This window comes from Suricata suricatta, chromosome 3 (genome assembly GCF_006229205.1).
Source record: "Suricata suricatta isolate VVHF042 chromosome 3, meerkat_22Aug2017_6uvM2_HiC, whole genome shotgun sequence".
Classification (NCBI taxonomy): domain Eukaryota; kingdom Metazoa; phylum Chordata; class Mammalia; order Carnivora; family Herpestidae; genus Suricata; species Suricata suricatta.
The window spans coordinates 78118489-78138916 of NC_043702.1; the positions used below are offsets into that span (position 1 = coordinate 78118489).

Genomic DNA, 20428 nt, shown 5'->3' on the forward strand with positions numbered 1-20428 from the left:
CAAAGCCAAAGGCAAAGTATTTGAAGCTACCCCCTATTAAGGTAGGTTTTCTCAATTTTCTACCTCTGCTCAACTAAGGATATTAGAAACAGATCTGTACAGGACAGAGCCCACAGTCTTGGAGAAATGGGTGTTTCTGAAGGGTTCAAGGTTCATGCACTGAAAACACATTCATTAAAGTCCTTAAGATATACTGCATATTTTAGGAGTCAGTGTCTTACCCATCCCCATGTTCTGCAGCTTTCCCCCTATTTCTCTACATTTGCAAAGTACTATTGGCTAAACAAAGTATGTTCTATGGAACCCAGTATCTCAAGGAAGAAAAGCTTCTCTCATTGAATAGTTGAGGAAGGGCTGCAAACCCTCTCCACTCCTTGGGGATTTACAATGTACATTCACGAACATTGTACATTGTGATGGAATGGTACAATGTGGTGGAAATCACAGCAGGTAGGAGAGTAAGTAGGGTCTTCATCTAGCTGGCCGTGTGGTTCGTGTGGTTAGGGCAAGTCTGCACAGCTCTGGAGGGCTCAGCTCTCCCCTCTCTAACATGAGACCATTTCCTCAGCCACCTTAACAACTGCCTCAGGACGTGGCCTGACGGTGGGACTCTGGAGCAGACATTTCTGGCTGCCCACCCAGGTCCATTTCTTCCTTCCTCCTTTTAAATTCCTAGTTGGTTCAGATACCTACCCTCTGCCAGGCACCCCACATGCCTCAGGGAACAGTGAGGTCCCTTTAGCTGAACTAAGCCAAGAGTGATGACTGCTTGCTTGTGATCTGCTGGTGGCCTGGGTGAAGACCATCTTCTCTTCTTGGTGAGGGTCCAGTTGTGCCCCACCCCATCTCTTCCTCTAGACATCAGGTGGGCTGTGTGGAACAGCTAGAGGAACAGGGAAGTGACCATTAAAAGAACAACAGAGAAAGGGGCTAGAACTGTTAGATTAAGGCTACTCTAAAACCCACTCTTCCTCTGGACTTCAGTTGTGTGGGCCAATACTTCTACTTGACAATTTGATTGGGGCTCTGTCAGTTGTAGTTGGAGTCATCCTGATGGGTACAGTTTTCTATAAAAGGTACACACCTTGGGGACCCTTAACATCCTTGTCAGAACCTTCCTCTAGGGCCTACTTACCCTGTATTTTTTATTCTCTTTTGAAGAATATTTGCATTGGTTTTAATTTTTAGTTTTTAGCCACTGTGGATGAGCTCACCTTGCCTTTTGTTTACATTGCTTCTTACTGCCTCAATCAATGGTCAGAACTGTGGGCATCCTGCTTGCATAGAAACCCAGGTTTCCCAGACTTCCCATTCATCCCGGCCTCCCACGGCCGTTCCCAGCATGGTAGCTCTGCCAAACCAGTGTCCTGCAGATGCAGACCTGTGTCCTCCCTTTAGCTGAGACCAGTTTTCATAGACCAAAAAAGCGCAAGTGTGGAGGTCTGGAAGTCATGCAGTGCCCTCAGTTTACTGTTTCTAAGATGATGCCCTCAAATGACCAGTATCCGAATCACCAGTCTCACAATCAGATGCTTGTTGGAAATGCAGGTCCCCAGACTTGCTGAGTAGTATTCCCAGGTTCAAGCTGTGAAAGCCCTAGTTTTCACAGCTTAGCCCATGGTTAGCTCACATTCTGGATTACTCCACAGACAGTTTGGCTTCCAGCCTGAACCTCTGATGAAATAGAGGCCACAGCAGTGAGAGAGGAGGTCTGGAAGGAGACATAATTATGAGGTGAAGAGAGAATCAGGACGTGTGATGGGAAGATGCTGGATGGTGTCAGATGCACACAGTGGAACTGTGCCTGGAGGCAGGTGCAAATTATGACGGCCATGTGCCTTCCAGCTTCCTATACTTTCACCTTTGCGCATGCTCTACTAGCTTTTCTTCTGGCAAGATTTGCACCCAGACATGCCCAGCAGCACGATGTATCCCTCCACAAACCACAGAGTCGATGACAAGTAGGTGGACAATAAAATGTCCAAGATCAAAAGGTCAGAGCAAAGTTTTATAAAATGGCAATCTACATGTCACACAAGTTTTGCCCAAGAGTTAGGACTCTCACAAATGTGAGATGTATTTTCCCAATCCCACACCACACCTCACTGCCCAAGTCCATGCCAGTTCATAGTGCTTGGTTCACGTTTTGTGTGGCTTTGTAAGTTCCTTCCCAGTGAAAAAGAGAAAGCCACCCACCACCTTCCCTTTTCTTATGAAATACATTTTACACAGTGACTGACACAATACAATGTAAATTGTATGAAAAATAACGCCTATGACTTCTGACTGCTAACTTCACTCAGAAATGGATTTAGCAAGAGTTTAGACACAGCTGAAAAACAAAAGTGTTCAGTACCATTATTTTTTCTTTTTCAGCAGAGGATTCATGGAAGGGAACTGAAAGTTATTCTAGAATCTATTTATTCAAGAGCCTATACAAAACAGACTTTTGACACTTCATTATCTCAGATGCTCCTTCTATTTATAATTAATCCTCTTTTCTAACAACAAACCTACCTCTTCTTTCCTGCTTCCATTGCTCCAGTTCTCATTGGATATTTTGACACCAAAGTAATTTTTCACATTCTTTCTCACTAGGGGCAAATTAGTACAAGATCTGGGACACTTGGCCACCATTCCAGATCCTTAGGCAATGGACTGAAAAAAATTCATGTAATGGACTCTAATGATTGGATTTCTTGGATTCTAGTTTTGAAATTACACTGGAGACACCACCAAGAATCAACTTATTATAATGGACAGGGCTTTCATGTTAGAATTCAAAGGTCAGGTGTTAACATCTGGGTCTCTGGTCACCATTGCCACTTCTATCTCTACTCTCCAGTTTAGTAGTTCCCAAAGTGGCTGTGTATCAGAATCACTCAAGGAGATCGTTATAAATAGATTTTCTGACTCAGCTCCAACATAAAGGATCTGATTTTTTTTTTTTTTTTGCAAGCTAAGTGAATCTTTTGCAGTCACCAGGGACCCATTTATTGAAGATATTTGGGAAGCACTTCTCTGGTCTAGTGGTTCTTGAACTCGTATGTGCATCAGAAACACCAAACGGCCTTATTATAGACTGAACCCTCAGAGTTTTCGGTAGGTCTGGGATGGAGTCTGAGAATGTGCATTTCTAACAAGTTTCCAGACCATGTTGATGCAGATCTGAGACCACACTTTGAGAACCACAGCTCTAACCTAGGTTACTTGTACACATGTTTCTTACTCATTAGCTCTTATGTGGCCAAGCAAGGACTGGACTTCAGGGGAAGGAATTATCCTCTCAGATCAAGGCTAACACATGGATGAGCATCATAATCACCTAGGAGCTTTTATTTTCTTTAACATTCAATTATTGGGATTAGGCTTATGCTTCACCCCAGACCTACTGAATCAACATCTCCAGGATGCCCTGGGAATTTGTATTGTTTTAAAGTAACCCAGAAGTTTCTGATTACAAAGACTTAAAAATATTGCCTTAGATGAGCCAGATTTGTGAGTTTATGCATAACTTATACTAAAAATTCATTTATCTGAAATTCAACCTTAATGGGGTATCCCATATTTTTATTTGTACATCTGGCACCCCTAGTGACTGAGCTGTATATTTGTGAAGAGTTTGTTTCCTCTGTGTGTTCCCTCTTGCTTAACACAGCCTTATTTTCAATGCTCAAGGAGGTGATGGTGAGGAGTAAAATCCACGCAAACATATGCAGCGTAACCAAGAGAAAATATTAAAATGTTTCCTCAGGAAAGACACACACACACACACAGAGGGAGAGAGAGAAAGAGAGAGAGAGATAAACTTCATTAATCTAGACGAGCAGAAACAAAATCAGCAAGGAAAAAAAATACTGTCTGCTAATGGTTTTTTTCCCAGATGATTCGTCAATTATACAGTCAAAAGAAACCCTGGGGAATAAAAAGACACCAAAGATGCTATTAAAATGTTCCAAGTGAAGCTATATATAATTAATTTCAAACAAGCATAAGCTATGAAAACTCAAATACTTCAAGGTGCTGAGTGAAAGAAGGAATAAATCTGCATCAGGCTTCAAAACTGATGCTTCCACGAGAGTCTAAGATTAAGCCAGAAGACAGAGAGATAATGATGTCTGCTGCCTCCCTGTTTTACTGGACGCTCAAGAGCCTTAAGATGAAATGCTCCCAGTGCACCAAGGGCAAGTAAAAAGAAACATGTAGGCCAGCACCTGACATCAGCACATAACAACTAAAAACAGGATCAAATGAGTGTAACAAAATCAAAACAGAAGAAAAATTCACTGATGCAGAAGACAAAGAATATAAAAGATGTAATTTGGCAAACCACTGCACAGGCTGAGTAACCACCATATCAGCACCATGGTCCCTGCAAGGCAAGCAGGTTTCTCCTGATGCTGTTTTACCAATCCACAGGTATCAGCAAACTTTTCCTGTAAAGGACAAGAGAATGAATCTTTTAGACTCTGAAGACCATATACTCTCTGTTGCATCTACTCCTCCTTGCTGTTGTAGCATGAAAGCAGCCATAGGCAGGCAATACATAAATGAAGACATGTCTGTGTTCCAATAAAACTTTATTCCAAAAATAGGTGGTTGCTGTGGAACTGAATGTTTGTGTCCCTTCAAAATTCATATGTTGATACTTCAATTCCCAATTTGATGGTATCTGGATGTGAGGCCTCTGGGAATTAATTAAGTCATGAAAGTGGAGCTTTCGTGAATGGGATTAGTGGCCGTATAAGGGAAGGAAGACACCAGTCTCTCTCTGCATTCTGCCCTGTATGAATACAAGTAGATGGTGGTCTGCAAGCCAGGAAGAAGGCCCTCCCCAGACACCTGATCTGCCGGCATCTTGATCTTGGACTTCTCAGCCCCCAGAACTGTAAGGATTACATGTTTTTAAGCCACACATCCAATGGTGTATTTGTTACGGAGATCCAGCAGACTAAAAGTGGTAGGACGCATTTGGCTGATGAGCCATAGTTTGCCAACTCCCGTACAGGTGAGCCCACAAGGCAAGGATAGCGTCATCAGTGGACTCTATGGAGCCCTCAGTGTTCTGATGGTGGGGGCTCAGTTAAAAACAAAATACTCCATTAACCCATCACCATACATACAAGGGCAGAGTGTTTAAAGGTCACCCCAACTGAAAAGGCAGGAAGCCAGGGTTCTGGGACCAGAAGTTGCTGAGACTATTATAAAACGAAAAGAGGAGACAAAAGGACTGAACTTTTTAGCATGTCTTTAGAAAGGTTCTCTTGGTGGCCCTGACATTCAGAGCAAAGCAGACTGTATGGGGGACGGGTCCTCTGGCCAGTTTCCGTGAAGTGAAGCTGCTACTGCTGAGGGTGCATCATGTGATAAGGTGTCATCCTCCTCTGTTAGGAAGGTTTCCTGACCTTCTCAGTTTGCTAATTAGCGTTTAGGATCCTAAGAAGTATCCTTCCTGAAGAAGAAAAAGCCAAGTCACTTTGGCATAGAATTTTATAATTTAAGCTGGAATGTATCCCCCATGGTGTATGGAAACATAACTTCGGTGACCTCTTTTATGATGCTGGTAAATGTTTTATCCGAGGTCGCCAGGTCAGTCAAGAAACACACAAGCATGCGTTCTACACTGTATAATTTAAAAGGTTTATTTCCCCCCACAATAGTAAATGGGTTTCATATTAGTTCAAACAGAAGTTTTCTTCCTTTAGTTAGTTGCCTTTCTCACTATGTCACTGGTGGGAAAATTGCTTTCTCATGGGAGAAGGGTTAGATAGAAGGGTCATAGGGACCTTCTGACATAATCACAGAAACGAGAGAGTCTGACCCACCAGCGTCTGAAGGAATCTTGAGGTCAAGGAGTCCATTCAGCTTACAGGCCTGGTCAGCAGGACCAAAGGGGGCTGCTGCAACCTACCTGCTGCAGATACTGGCAGGATCCTCCCTGCAGAAGAGACAAAATGCAGCCCCTCTGACCAGGAAGCCTGGACGCCGGACAATGCCCTCAGTGCCTGCCACGTCCCCTTCCCCATCCTGTGGCCTGATGCAGAAGTGGTTTAGCTCTGCGAGCAGCTGGCTTCTGCTCTGGGGTCCAAGGTTCACTCTTCACCAAGTGCAAGACTGCTCCTCACTCAGACATTCAGTGTTCACACAGATTTTGGCTTATGCTTCAAAGGGCGGTTTATGCCTCTCCGGGAAACACTGGCCTCATAACAGCAGAGGCACGAAGAGCCAGGCCAGCACTGGCAGGTAGAGCGTGGGGGCACTGCCGCCGGACGTTCTCTGAGCGTGCATCACGGCGAAGACTGCATTGGTGTGGTTGGTGGGTAACTCTACGTTACAGATCATTCCTTCACAGCAAGACCTACACTCCTGTCACAAAAGCAAGGGAGAGGGGAAAGAGACTAAGTAATGGGAAGGAGAGGGAAGGACAAAACAAAGAACAAAAGAACGCTTCCGGGGTGCTGAGGACAGACAGAATTAGAGTTACCCAACTCATTCATTCAGTCTAGGAAACACTCAGGCCCTTGAGTACCTTTCCTCTCACTGTCCTGAAAGTAAGGACTATCTTGAGAGTCTTTTCATTTTATCAGTGACTTATCTGTAGCAAGCCAAGCATAAGCCAGGGGAAACAGAGGAAGGGAAACCGAGTAAGACTGCTTGATTGAGTCAACAAATCTAAGGTTTGTAAAGAAAAACACTGACATGAAAATGAAAGCTAGGAATCTTTTGAATTGATCATTGATTTTCTTTCTCAGTACTCCTTGTTAAGGGATAATAATGACTTTCTATTGTCTATACTAACACCTGATTTCCATCATTACAGCAGCAATGGCTTGCTAATTATGGCTGCTGAGCAGTGAAAAAGGCTTGCTCCCTCACAGCACAATGAGTTTTCGGGGGAAGCCATCTTCTGTCATCATACCTGGTACAAGGCTTCAACCTGATAAACTTAGCCATTCTTAGAGGCTTTCAGGATGGCTAAGAAAACGGCAGCAACTCTACGTGACTTTATCAGCAGCTTTCAACCCTGGCAGCAACACATCAGAATCTCCTTGGGGGAACTTTAAAAAAAAAAAAAAAAGAGGGGTGCCTGGGTGGCGCGGTCAGTGGCTCAGATCATGATTTCACTGTTCGTGAGTTGGAGCCCCATGTCAGGCTCTGTGCTGACAGCTCAGAGCCTGGAGCCTGCTTGGGATGCTGTGTCTGCCTCTCTCTCTGCCCCTACCCCACTCTATGTCTCTGTCTCTCAAAAATTAAAAAAAATTAAAAAAAAATAAAGAAATAAAGAAAATAGGCTGATGCCCAAGACCCCACCCTGAAGTTGGGTTTCAGCTGACTGGGATGTTCCCTGACTACCACCAATATAGCTACGAAAACTCCCCAGGGGACTCTCCAATGTTGCCAAACCTAAAAGCTACTGGTGTCCAAAGCACTGTCTGTACATACTAACTAAGCAAATTCTAAAAGCTCATGAAATTAACATACTTTTCAAGTAATTTTTATTCTCAAACATTTCAGAATTCCAGGCATATAAAAGGGTGAAACTGCTCCTTTAGACTGATAGAAAAATCAAGGAGATCAACTTATATAGAATATATCTATACTTCATCATATTAAACTGAGATTAATTCTTTCACATTCTCACTTCCCGGTCTAAGCAGAGGTAAAGGGTGAGACCAGGTTTCCTTGGTTTCCCCATTTCCCTCTTTCCACCACCCAGCTACCCTGTGCATTGTTCTCGGTGATATCTGGCCATAAACAAAACACGTGAGCTGGGCTCTGAAGTGTTCATCATTCTCTCATGGATGGTTTGCTCTTGGGTTTTCAGAACACACTTCAAACAAATCAAGTTCAAGGTCTAGGATGGAGCTCTGTGGTCTGGGAATTATCATTTGTTTTTAGGGACATTTTTGTTGAAGGACAGAAAGTCTTCAATTTCTCCTTGTTCTCCACTACATCACTGTAAGGGAGTCTTTCCTTCAAGAGCACATGTATACAACAGATTACTTGATCCCTCCTGCCCTACCATTATGTGTAACTCATGATCAGTAGGAAAAAAATCTTAGGACAGTAACTTTACATACACACACACACACACACACACACACACACACACACACACACACTCCTTACTGTATGTTCAGAATCTCGACTGTGGTGGCAGCCAACAAAATGACATTCATTTCTGGAGGCACATTTTTTGGTAATGGATGTACTTCTTCCATGGCTGGTGAAGTGGTGAACCGTCAGACAGTACTGTGTATCTAGGCAGGGGAGAAAAGGCAATGTCATGTTTCACACTGCAAACGAGAAGCTCATCACTTCAGGAAAGACTAAAGCTCAGGATGATCCTTAGGTTCCTAGGCACGGAGTTTAATGGCAGGAGTGGGCGTCTCTTGGTGCTAGCTACAGCTGAGAAAAAAATTGAACAAGCTTCTCAAGGATCTTAGGCTTGCTCATTTCATATGCAAGTGCCAGCATCTCTGTCTCTGTCTCTCCCCCTATGAAGCACATGTTCCAAAATAAAATGAGAGTTGTAAATGTACAACGCAGTGGGCTAGAACACATCTTGCTGTATTACTCGGCATTTGTTTCTCGTGTACTAACAGGCATGTGGTGGACTAGAATGAAAACAGGTGCTTCAAAGTATACATCAAGACCGCCTTCCTGACTCATCCACTTTTTACTCATGCTCTGATCCTCCCTGTGTGTTGGACTTTTCCTGAGCATTCTCATTTTCCTACTCTTTCTTAATTCCCACTCTCTTTGTTCCCTCCCTGCCACACAGCTAGCTCATTTCTATGTTTTCCTTATAGCTTTAAGTACTTACATTTTACTACTTTTAAAGAAAGTGATTTCATTCAATATGCTAGGACCCACTACTTTAGTTTTGCATCTCTCTCCAGTTATCTCAGACCAATGCAGTGATCCTTAGTTTACTGAGAAGGGATGACAGCAGCAAGGTCATAAAATGGCGGGGGGTGGGGAGGGGGGACTTGAATAATGTGGAGAACACCTGGTTTTAGAGAATTCTGTCACATGTAAGCCCTATTAGGTCCTTAAAGCTCATTTTAGTTGAGTAAAATGATAAGTGTCCTGACATTTTGATAGGGTTGTTGTAAGCTTCAAATAATATTAACACACCATCAACTAGGCACTCTGACATGTATTCACTCAGTCAATCCTTATAAGACTTAAGGCAAGTCACATTAATATCGTTTTACAGATAAAAAAAGCCAAGGCACAGTTTCTTGCCCACAGTTAACTAGACAGAAGGTGGTGGAAGATAGGATTCTAACCAAGGCAGTTTTCTAGGGTTTGTCCTCTTAACCAGAACACTATTCTGCCTCTCAGCACACTTAGTATTAAACTAGATGATGCTTTAGTGTGCTCTATGAGAGTAGCTGACTTCTGCCTTTGGAAGGACAAGGAACCACTGAATGTTCTGGAAAGGCATTTCAACTTATACTTCACATAAAGAAGAATCAAAAGCTGGAAGTTGCATGTGTTCGTATTAAAAAATGTCACACGTGCTAAAGTACCCTAGAAAGTCAGAATAGAAGCCAGGGTAAATAAAATAAGAAATGTCGTTCTTGTCATAGCCTGTTACACAGAGAACCTCTCTTAACAACACTGACAGGCCACAGAAGCAAAGCTCTAAGGTGAAAATGAAACCTGAGCTGACAAAGAACAATAGCTGTGGGCCTGTCTGCCCCCAAGAAATGGTTGACTGTCACTCCCCTAAATATCAACAAACTGAAAAGCAAGGAATTATGCCCTCAGGTAGAATTCCAGATGGTTAGGATCTTTGGGGCTTGACTGGAGCACAGTCAAAAATGTATTGTCATGCACTCTGGACTGTAGGGTCATTCCGTGGCAGTCTGTCAAGAGTCGGGTTTTCAGAGTGGACTTGGAAGAGCCAACTTCCTTTACTCTTCCCATCTCTGACTTTTTCTCACTGATGGAAAGCTGCTCCCTTCTTCCGTTCACGTGTTTCAACAGAGATGAAATGCTGCAACCCTGAAGTATCCATGCACGTCCCCATTCAAAATGGCTGGTTAATGAATGACAAATTGGAGCGCCGTGCTGTTCCTAGGGGGAACGGTGTTTTGATACAATTCAAAATAATACCATCCATGAAGATGAAGCACAAGAAGTTGGACATCAATGCCATAATTGACTATGTTGTAATCCTTACCACCCGGTTTTCAGGGGAATTTAAAGCAAACAGCTAAAGAATGATACCCACTCTCTGAAGTAAGTTAGTAAAGAGAGGCATTGGCCAACCCTAAAAACTTTCAGATAACTAAGATAAATTTCTGTGCAAAATGTAGAAACAAATCTCCAAATGCATAACATGCATACATGTACTCATAAACATACACACAATTTAAGGTCACTCTACAGAAATGTAAAAGAACCTCAAGAAAAATTATAATAACTAATTACTCTTGAAAAGGAATCATGAAAAATACAGTTGAGAGGCACTTAGGTGGCTCAGTTAAGTATCAGCACAGGTCATGATCCTGTGGTTGTGAGATCGAGTCCCACATCTGGCTCTGTGCTGAGTGTGGAGCCTGCTTGGGATTCTCTCTCTTTTCCCCTTTCCCACTCACTCATGTACACTCTCTCTCTCTCAAAATAAATAAATAAACATAAAAAAAATACTGTCCAAGTAGATGTCATAACATTTGTGCTAACTTATGGAATAAGATTCTCAGGTCCCATAGAGGTCTGCAGTGTGTACTAATTATTGGTGCCATACACTGGCTTTATCTGGAAGAGATAAGGCTATTTTACTGCTTTATAGAATATGGCATAGAAATTTCCCAAAGAGTCAAGGTAATAGTACACCAAAACTGGTAATCTTTAACTCTAGAAAAGTTGGTAGGTTGGTTGGTTTGCTTTTCTTGGCATTTGAGGTCTGAAAACCTAACAAACAGTACTCCTTAGAAATGTGAATAGCCTGATCCTAGCTCTGAGTGGTGTTTCCAATTCCAAGTCATCCATCAGCACATCCTGTCCACTTTATCTCCAAGTTTGTATATGTTAAATCATCCGACTTCTTGTCCCTCTGTCCCTACCAGCATAGTCCCAGTCGCCATCTTCTCCTGCCTGAAGACAATGAAAGATGCCCACTTGGTTTCCCTTCTACTTTTTCCCCTAACCACCCACTCTCCACATAGCAGCAGTGCAATATTTTAGAACTCAGTTAGCATCCTGCACGTCCCGCCCCCGTCCCAGCTCACAAACCCTTACTGCCTTCCCAACACATTTATAATGAAATCCAAGCTCTCTCAGGAGAAGAACATCCTGCATGCCCTGGTCCTTATCTCCATGAGAACCTTTCTCCATCTCACACTGAGCCTCACTGGCCAGCCTTCTTCCTGTTGATTGAAGAGGCAAAATCTTGCCTCTTGCAGACTTTTCACTTGCTGTTCCCTCTTTCTGCAATGCTCTCTCTACAGATCTCCATGTGGCTGGCTTGTTTTGGTCAGTCAGGCCTTAGCTCCTCAGAAATTTCCCTGAGTATCTGATCAAAAGTATGCATTCATTCTATCAATAAATATTTACTGAGTGCCTAGTATGGGCCAGGCACTGGATTAGGCACTAGGGATGTATCTGTGAACTAAGCAAACTAAAAAGGTTCTCAAATGTTTGTTGAATGAATGAATGAGTTATGAAAGCATCAATGTATCTCAAGAGTATAAAAACCCTTCTTTGCTTTAGCCAGTATGACTTTTCTAGAGGTATCATCAAGCATTTATGAAATTCTTAGCATGCCTTAGACAACACTGTGAACTATTTGTTCTGCCTGATAAATAATATTTAAGAAATCCTCCCTGAAGGCACACACAGCTACAAATTGAGGTTATACCATCAGTTTCCAAGTATTCTCAGAGTAGTTTGATGCCTGCATAGTCTACTAAAAAAAATGTGATTTTGATATATCATCACAGCCTGTTGATAAAGCTAATCCCATTATATAAGGCAGGTCTACTCGGGGCCAGTTAAGAGAGACCTAAATGATACATGATCACAAGAATCTTCCAAATTCAGTGCACTTACTTTGTGGACACCATTTGTCTTCTGCCCATCGATTGCAGTTATAATTATCCCTTGCATTTTCACAGGTAAAACACTTGAAGCTGTTTGGAAATGGCGTAGCTTTAAAGAAAAGTGTACAGAGAAACAGAAAGGTTAAAAAAGACAAAAATTTCCAACATCAAAGATGCACAAATTAGCAACTTTTATTGGATCAAACGAAATTTACAAACCATCATTCTTAGCGTTTCTGTTGCTAAGGAACTGGAGTTAACTGCCAGACTTCAGGGCATATTCTTTATTCCCTTTTCTTTTAGTACTTTGTCTATGCTTATCTACTATCAGGTAATGAAAATGGTTCCACAAGCCACTTTGAAATACCCGTGGTATTGTTCCATGACAGTTTATAACTTGGGAATAAGTGGGGGTTGAGAGCACAGGCAAGGGTGGGGGGGGATCGGAACCAATAATTTGGTACAGTGTGGCCCCTGAAAAGAAATAGGGGATTAACCTGAGCTTGAATTCTGCTCTTCTGACTGAGTAGCTGTGTGAGTCTTAACTTCCAAGAAATAATAATGTTTAAAGTAAGACTAACAGTGAAGATCCCCATGGGTTGCAGGGGAATCATGAAGATTAAGCAGGAGGTTGCGATAAAAAATACCTAGTAGAGTCCCTGGCACATCAAATCATGCTGGTTCCCATCTACATGCACTTCCATTATGGTCATATTCAACCTCAATCAAGCAATCTCACTTGATATATGTCAATTATCACAACATTAGACCTCAATCAGGAATGTAACACTTAATAGAAGGATGATAGCAACTCTCAGGCTCTTATGCTCATGCTAGTGTTACAGAATAGCTGGAATTATGACTGCTGGCAGTCTGGATTGAAAGCAACTAGAATGTCCTTTTTGTCTTTATGGTTTTTTTCCAACCTTGTATCTTGTTATCTCAATGGGCAAGAAGTCAAAAGTATAATACATCTGACATTTCTTTGTAAGCCATGGCATAAAGCCTTATGTAAAACTTGCAATTTTTCCATTTTTAGAGAATAAAACAGAAAAAGATCAAGGAAAATATCAAACCATCCTAGTAACCTGATCATGTTATTCATATATTTTTCTTTTTCTTTTTTAATTTTTTGAATGTTTCTTATTGAAGGAGAGAGAGACAAAGCATGAGCAGGGGAGGAACAGAGAAAAAGGGAATCACAGAATCCAAAGTGGGCTCCAGGCTCTGAGCTGTCAGCACAGAACCTGACTCAGGGCTCAAACCCACAAACCATGAGATCATGACCTAGCCAAAGTCAGACGCTTCACCAACTGAGCCACACAGGCACACCCGCTTTTTTAATGATTTTTTAATCATTAAATTTTATTAGGCTTAAAAAGTTCAAAATTTGTCTATAATTTAGATTTTATAAAAAATCATGTTTGTGTCATGTTATTAAGCTATTAGTATACAATCATTACCAATTTAGAAATGTATAATAAATGATAGTTCAAGTGTGTGTGGTATGTGTGTGCACGATATATATGTGTACACACACACAAACACACAGCGTCCTAAATAATAAAGAGCACAAAGTGAAGAACACTAATATTTAGGCTTCATTTAGAAGTGGTATAAAGACAGTGGGTCCCAAACCTGGCTGTGCATGGAGAGTGTCAGGAGAGATTTTTTAAAAAAGAAGAGGGGTTTGGGGAGGGAAAGAACAGAAAAAATAATCTACATTCCCCCTCTTCTGACTACTGAATCTCTGCAGAGGGGACCAAGGGATATGTAGTTTTAAAGGCTTTTATCATGATTCTGATACTCTTCCAGGGCTGGGAACTACAGGCATTCATATTTATACCAACTGTTATCTATAATAATCTTTCTCTAATAAAGTATATAATTGAGAAGCCTTACTTGTCTAAAGAGAAAGGAAATGATATATGTATACAAGCACAAATATACACATATATGTATATAAAATATATTATCCTATAGATAATATTTACTGCTATTTGCTTATGTTTAAATTATTAGTGGGAAAGGTGAGTTTTATACAGCCTTTTTTAATGGTGACTATGTATATTAATGAAAATCCAAGTATCATTTCCCATCTACTTTCAAACATACTAATCTGTTTCAAGATTATTAATGGCCATTTGAAAAAATATATCATTTAGGGGCACCTGGGTGACCTGGTTGGTTGAGCATCTGACTCTTGATGTCTGCTCAGGTCTTGATATCAGGGTCATGAGTTTGAACCCAATGTTGGGCTCCACACCCACATATAAATTATATATGGAGAAACTTCCTTCCTAGAGCCAATATCCTTCTCCATTGAAGAGATCAACAAAGAACACTGTCTGCTAAGCCATTCATAGGGACAGTGTTCAAGAGATTATTTTTTAATTTTTTAAATGTTTATTTTTGAGAGAGAGAGAAAGAGCAAACACAGGTGGGGGAGGGGCAGAGAGAGAAGGAGACACATAATCCCAAGCAGGTGTCAGGGTTTGAGCTGTCAGCAAAGAGCCCTATGTGGGGCCTGAACCCACAAACCACAAGACCATGAACTGAGCCAAAATTGGATGCTCAACCGACTGAGCCAACCAGGCGCCCCAAAGAGAGGATTTTATAAATAAGAACCCTTTTGAGACTTCAGCAGAAAGCCAAACCACTGTTAAGAAATGGAGAACATTTCTGTCATTATGTATTACTTTTCCTCACCAAAGTAGTGAAGACTTTCTGATTTATTCTAGGTATGAATCAAATGTTCCAGAACAGGTAAAGTTATTATCGGTGGAAAAAGGGACTTTGAATGGTTGCTCTGACCCTACTGTCATGAACCAGGACACAACCACTACTTACGGTCCAGAGGAGGCCTCACATTGTAGAAGTTGATGTTCTTGGCCAATGCCCGGTTTTCTGACAAGATAAAGATCTGGACAACAGCTACAGCCAGAGCCTGACGGAAGGGCAGCATTCTGACCTTGGCTATGGGAAAGTCCAAAGCTCACATCTACGATGAAAAGAGAGACTGGTGGCATTTATCTGCATTTTGTATGTCAGTAGGAGCATGCTTTGCTTCCTTTGGAAAGCCTGATTATTCAAATATATTCAACCATCGACTTGTTCTGTAGGGCCCATACCTGTAAGTAAACTGTACGCTTCCCACACAGAAGAAAGCTAGGTAATTACTGTCTTCTACTGGTCAGGCCTCTGCACTAGCCAGCTGAGCTTGAGCAAGACACCCAAAGGCGTTTCAGGTTCTGGAAGAACGAGGAACAGCATGGGCGTGGCCGCACCCATTCCCTTGCTGCCTGAGGCTAGCCGGGTCCTTTGTGCTGAATCACCCGATCACTTAACAACCAGGGTTCAGAGGCAAGTTCACCTGAAGTTACTGAACCACCTATCTGTCAAGTCCATTCCCCGAGTAAACACTTGGGTTTGAGAAATTTTGCAACGCTTTCAAAAACCTGGAAGAAACCTTAAGAGTCAGAGCCCTGGGAAGGGCAGCGCATAAAAGTACAATGAGTTTGAGAAATAGAGTGTCTGCTGGACCCCAGAGCACACAGACACAGAGAAGAGAATCAAGTTACTGTACAATGCCATCCCCACCTGTGTCTGTCACACCAGGTGCAACAAGCTACCAACAGGTTCTAAAGAAAACAGAGTAAGAGTTGTCTGAAACGCTGATAGGATGTTAGTCCTAGCCCACAAATACTGCTACTGCTTTCAAAGATGTGACGTAGGCGTGTTTGATACCCACTGAAACACCAAACGTCCAGAGAGCACTGCAATAACGTAGTGCATCTTAAGTCCCACTGGTTCTACCCTCTAGAAGCAAACCTGGTAGTATGAAAATCTTCGAGAGAGGCTGAGAATGTAGAGTACCACCACAAACAGGTTCTCTTTGTCAACGGAGAGGTGTGGGAAGCAGAAAAGGATGTAACTTGGGAGTCCAAAGACTTTGGTTCAGGTATTGGCTATGCTATTTATTAGCTGTCTGACCTTGGGCAAGTTTTTTAAGCTCTATTAACCTCAATTTCCTCATCTGCAAAGTGGTTTAATAACACCCATTCTGCCCACACATTTGGGTAATTGTAAGCATCAAATATAGGCTCAGGTAGAATCACATAGGATTGTGTAGGTAACAGCGCTTGTAATACAAGTCTGTGAAAATGCTAGAATCTTAGAGCGCAATAATGTTGCCTGAACTCATTTTCTTCCTGCTGAATCAGCCAGTCTCAGTGGGCTTAGGGAATTTTTCAAAGAAGAGAAGTTTGATCTCTGCACAGATGAGCATAATCCTTCACATGGATATTTTGTTTGAAGCCAGGGTAATAACGCACAGAATCTAGGGATTTTACCTCCCCCTCCTGTGTTGTAAGTATACTGGTTTTGCGTGTATGGCTATTAATGCCTACTTGGGGACATGGATCCAGATAGCAGACAAGATACAGCCAACAGCATCCCCATCCCTACAGATGGCTTCGGCCACAAACAAAACAGAGCCTCTAAGAAGTACTCAGTGTGAAGGAAAACCTGGAATGTTTCAAAAGCCAACAGTGCTAAACTTTCTATACTGCATTTCAGCTCAGGACAGAATAGGACCTACTGATATGTAAATATACATATACAATTATGTCCTAGTTCATTTTACAAACTAAAATTGACCATTCATAGTTATCAGATTTCTAAATCTTATTTTTATGCTCTTTCTGAAGAAATGGACCTTTCTTATAGCTAACTATATTATTCCTAACAGACAGGTCATTATACTGGTACAAATTCTGCTTCTCCCGTTCATTTCTCTGAATTGGACTGTTCCGTATTCATTGTGAATCTGGAGCCCAGGAATGAAGACCCCTGCTTTACACCAGTGGAGAAACTGAGTAGGGGAGACTCATCCTTCTTTTACAAACCTCAAATTCATTGTGTTCCAATAGCAAGCCACATTCCTGTCATATGGAAATAATGCCTAAGATCACAGATTTCAGAGGCCTATCATCTCCATTCAGTCCCTTTTTCATCAGTAACAAATATAGGACCTTTGACCAGTTGCTTCAACTTTCTAAGCCTCAGCTTGCCTGTCTGTAGAAGAGGCACAATAACAGTCCCTACCTCAGAGTGTAGAAGCACAGACTACATGACAGCATGTGTGTGATGCACTCAGCCAAGTGCTGGGCACATGGGCATTTTCAGGTAGTGGAGAGTATGGGCTCAAATACCTGCTTCCAAACCTACTCTCCATGTAGCCTTGTGCAAGTTCCTTAACCTCTCAATACCACAACTTTTGCATCTATAAAATGGAAATAATGATAATACCTACCTCATAGGGTTGTAGGAATTAGTTAATACACATAAAGCACTTTAACTATCTAATTAGCTATGTTCACCATTTTTAAATCCTTACTAGGTAAGCATTCACTGTTAAGAACAAATCTCCTGACAGGAATCACAAGTCAGAACGCCTGGTTTTCCTCATGTAATCTCTACGTGATACTGAGCCCATTTGTTCATTCAAATGTTGTTATTGACATGTAGTGCATAGGAAGACATTATCTCCAACAAGGTCTTTGCTGTCCCGGTTTGTATTTTCTTTTTCTTTTAGTTTTCTTAATCTTTATTTTTGAGAGAGACAGAGCATGAGTAGAGGAGGAGCAGAGAAAGGGAGACACAGAATTCAAAGCAGGCTCCAGGCTGTCAACACAGAGCCCAACGTGGGGCTTGAACTCACAGACCACGAAATCATTACCTGAGCCAGTTAGATGCCTAACCAACTGAGCCACACAGGCACCCCATGAAGTTTGCGTTTTAGAAGAAGACAGGCACTAACTATGTGGAAAATTTAATTTCAGATAGTCATAATCCAGAGGTAAATACAATAAAGAGACGTGTGGATGAGTAGGTAGACCTACTATGAGAAGAAACCACCCAGGCAAAGAATCAAGGGAAAAGACACCAGATCCCAAGATAGAAGTAGTACACGTGCAGGGGGGAGGGGGCAGGGAACAAAGTCAGAGGTGGTGGGACCAGATCAGACAGGTACTTACAGGCCATGGCAAGGATTTTGGATCTAACAAAATCAAGGAACTATTTGGTTTTATATTATCTGATTTTGAAAAAGTGCTTTGTCTCTGTATAGTAGTAGGTCCCAAATCCCTAGCCTTATTTCTGACTCCCAGAATAAAAGAATGCCAATAATAGAGAACATAGAGGAATTTAAGATTCACAAAGTTTCCCTGAATAAAAGAGTGACTGGATGGGAGAGGACTTAAAAACAACCAAATGAACAGCAAGCCCAAGGATTAGACTTTTATTTTGGTTTCTTTCTTCAAAACAGTATTGTAGGCAAACTGGCATCCTTACCGGTGTACAAGTGAGCTTAAGAGATAATGTGTGGAAAGAACCTAGCACAGTGCCTGGAACACAGTTTCCTCATCAAAATCGCAGTGAAAAGTTGCCTTGTGGACTTAGTACATTTTCATTTCCATTTTTAACTAAAACAGCATAACCTTACTGTATCAAAATTCTCCAGAACTGCAAAGGTTTTACCTGTCAAATGACAAAAAAAACCACTTAATAAAAATGTCTGCTATTTTCCAGAGCCAGCTTTATAATCTATTACCAATACTGCTTTCCTCCTAAGTACTATATCTATCTCTATCTATTCTGCAGTGGATAGGTTTGTGTTAACATGACTGTTTTATCTTACACAACCAAAAGACATTAGGATAATGAAAAAGCAAATGACTAACTATGGTATCTGAAAGTTGTTTTACATTTAGAATCCTTTCACGGAGACTCTGAGCTAAAAATTATCTGCTGAGTAGGCTATCACTGCAGTCTTTGTTGCAGAACAAGGTTATAGTAGAGCTTGTATTTTGCTCCAGAAGGAAAAAAAAATCTTTAAGATGAATCAGACTAAACCATTCTGTTATTTTCCAGGAGCATCACACAGAGCGGAATTCTTCATCCTAGGGAGGGGTGACCTGTAAGCTTCTTAGAGTTATTTGTAAAATACTGTGTCTATACATATTTCCCCCCCCCCTGGGCTAAGGATCTCAAAAGGAATCTGAGATACACATAATAGTTAAGAATTGCTGCTTGCTGTTTAGGAATACAGCTGTTATGATTTGGCTTCCGGTGACTTACGGTTTTATATTTGACACTAAGAAAGTTCCACATATACATTAGGTATCTTGTACACACTCCTCAACCTCAAGTGTAGTTCCAATCATTCTTCCCCAGCAGAGCACAGTATTTTTATCCATTTTTCCCTGCAGATGGTAGGCCTGGTCAGAAACCTTTCACCTGTGGTGCTGGTCTTCCATTTGTTGTTATGATCCTCTCTTTGGCAAGTATGATACGCTCCAGAATGCAGTGTGCTTCTTTCACAAAAGAAAGAGGTGCTTTCTGCAAAGGCAGATACAACACGATGGGCAACTCCCAGGTACCCCTGGGAAAGGCAGGTAGCCAGATCTTTACATTTACAAAGCCCATCTGAGCCTCTGACCTATCACTGCCCGGAGTAAAGAACCTACATGGCACTTGGTCCAAAAGCATGACTATTTCCTTGGTGTGAGTAATAATCATCCTCTTTCCTATATGTGGCATTTTCTGCTTCCATAGAAAATGTGCAAAGATGACAGGGGCTCCAACAAGCAGCACCCTCTTGACATCATAAACTCTTTTGGGGTAGGGAAATGACATATTATTTTTTAAATTATTTTTAATTACCTAGGTTTAGTAGACTCAGTTTATGGTAAACACCTAATAAATACTTTTTTTTTTTTTTAAATACAACCAACATTTAGCTATGACCTTAAGGAACTCTTTTCTTAACAAGTAAGACAGGGGCACCTGGGTGGCTCAGTCAGTTAAGCCTCCGACTTCGGCTCAGGTCAGATCTCACATTCGTGGGTTCGAGCTCCGCATCGGGCTCTGTGCTGACAGCTAGCTCAGAGCCTGGAGCCTGGAGCCTGGAGCCTGGAGCCTGGAGCCTGGAGCCTGCTTCTGGTTCTGTGTCTCCTTCTCTTTCTCTGACCCTCCCCCTCTCATGCTCTGTCTCTCTATATACCAAAAATAAATAAAACATTAAAAAAAATTTAACAAGTAAGACAAAGATTGTGGGCAGTAAGAAGTTGGTAAAATGTCCAAAGATGAAGAAATGGACTCAAAGGGAGATTTGAAAAAGAAGAGACCAAAGAGACATGGCACTTCCTGCACAGTTGCTAAAAATGAGTCAGCAAGCCACGGCTAACTCCAACTGCCAATAAAACAAATGAAATGGATAATTTAGAGGAAGCAGCTCTACTATGTCCAACATGCCCATCAACACTCATATTCACACCTTCCTAAAAGTATCACTTATCCCACAGTAAGAT

General features: G+C 41.7%; 1 protein-coding gene across 3 annotated transcripts in view; it reads right to left on the bottom strand.

The window, feature by feature from the left end:
- Window positions 1-5619: 5619 nt before the first annotated feature.
- The window catches only part of LYPD6B (LY6/PLAUR domain containing 6B), a 171252-nt gene continuing 156443 nt past the window's right edge, over window positions 5620-20428 (bottom strand). For all 3 annotated transcript variants that reach the window (XM_029933010.1, XM_029933008.1, XM_029933009.1), the window contains 4 exons: window positions 14907-15057; window positions 12067-12165; window positions 8131-8261; window positions 5620-6366 (listed from right to left, as the gene is read on the bottom strand). In XM_029933010.1, the coding sequence (XP_029788870.1) occupies window positions 6202-6366; window positions 8131-8261; window positions 12067-12165; window positions 14907-15021 (510 nt within the window). In that variant the 5' untranslated portion in view covers window positions 15022-15057 and the 3' untranslated portion in view covers window positions 5620-6201. The remainder of the gene's footprint in view (window positions 6367-8130; window positions 8262-12066; window positions 12166-14906; window positions 15058-20428) is intronic.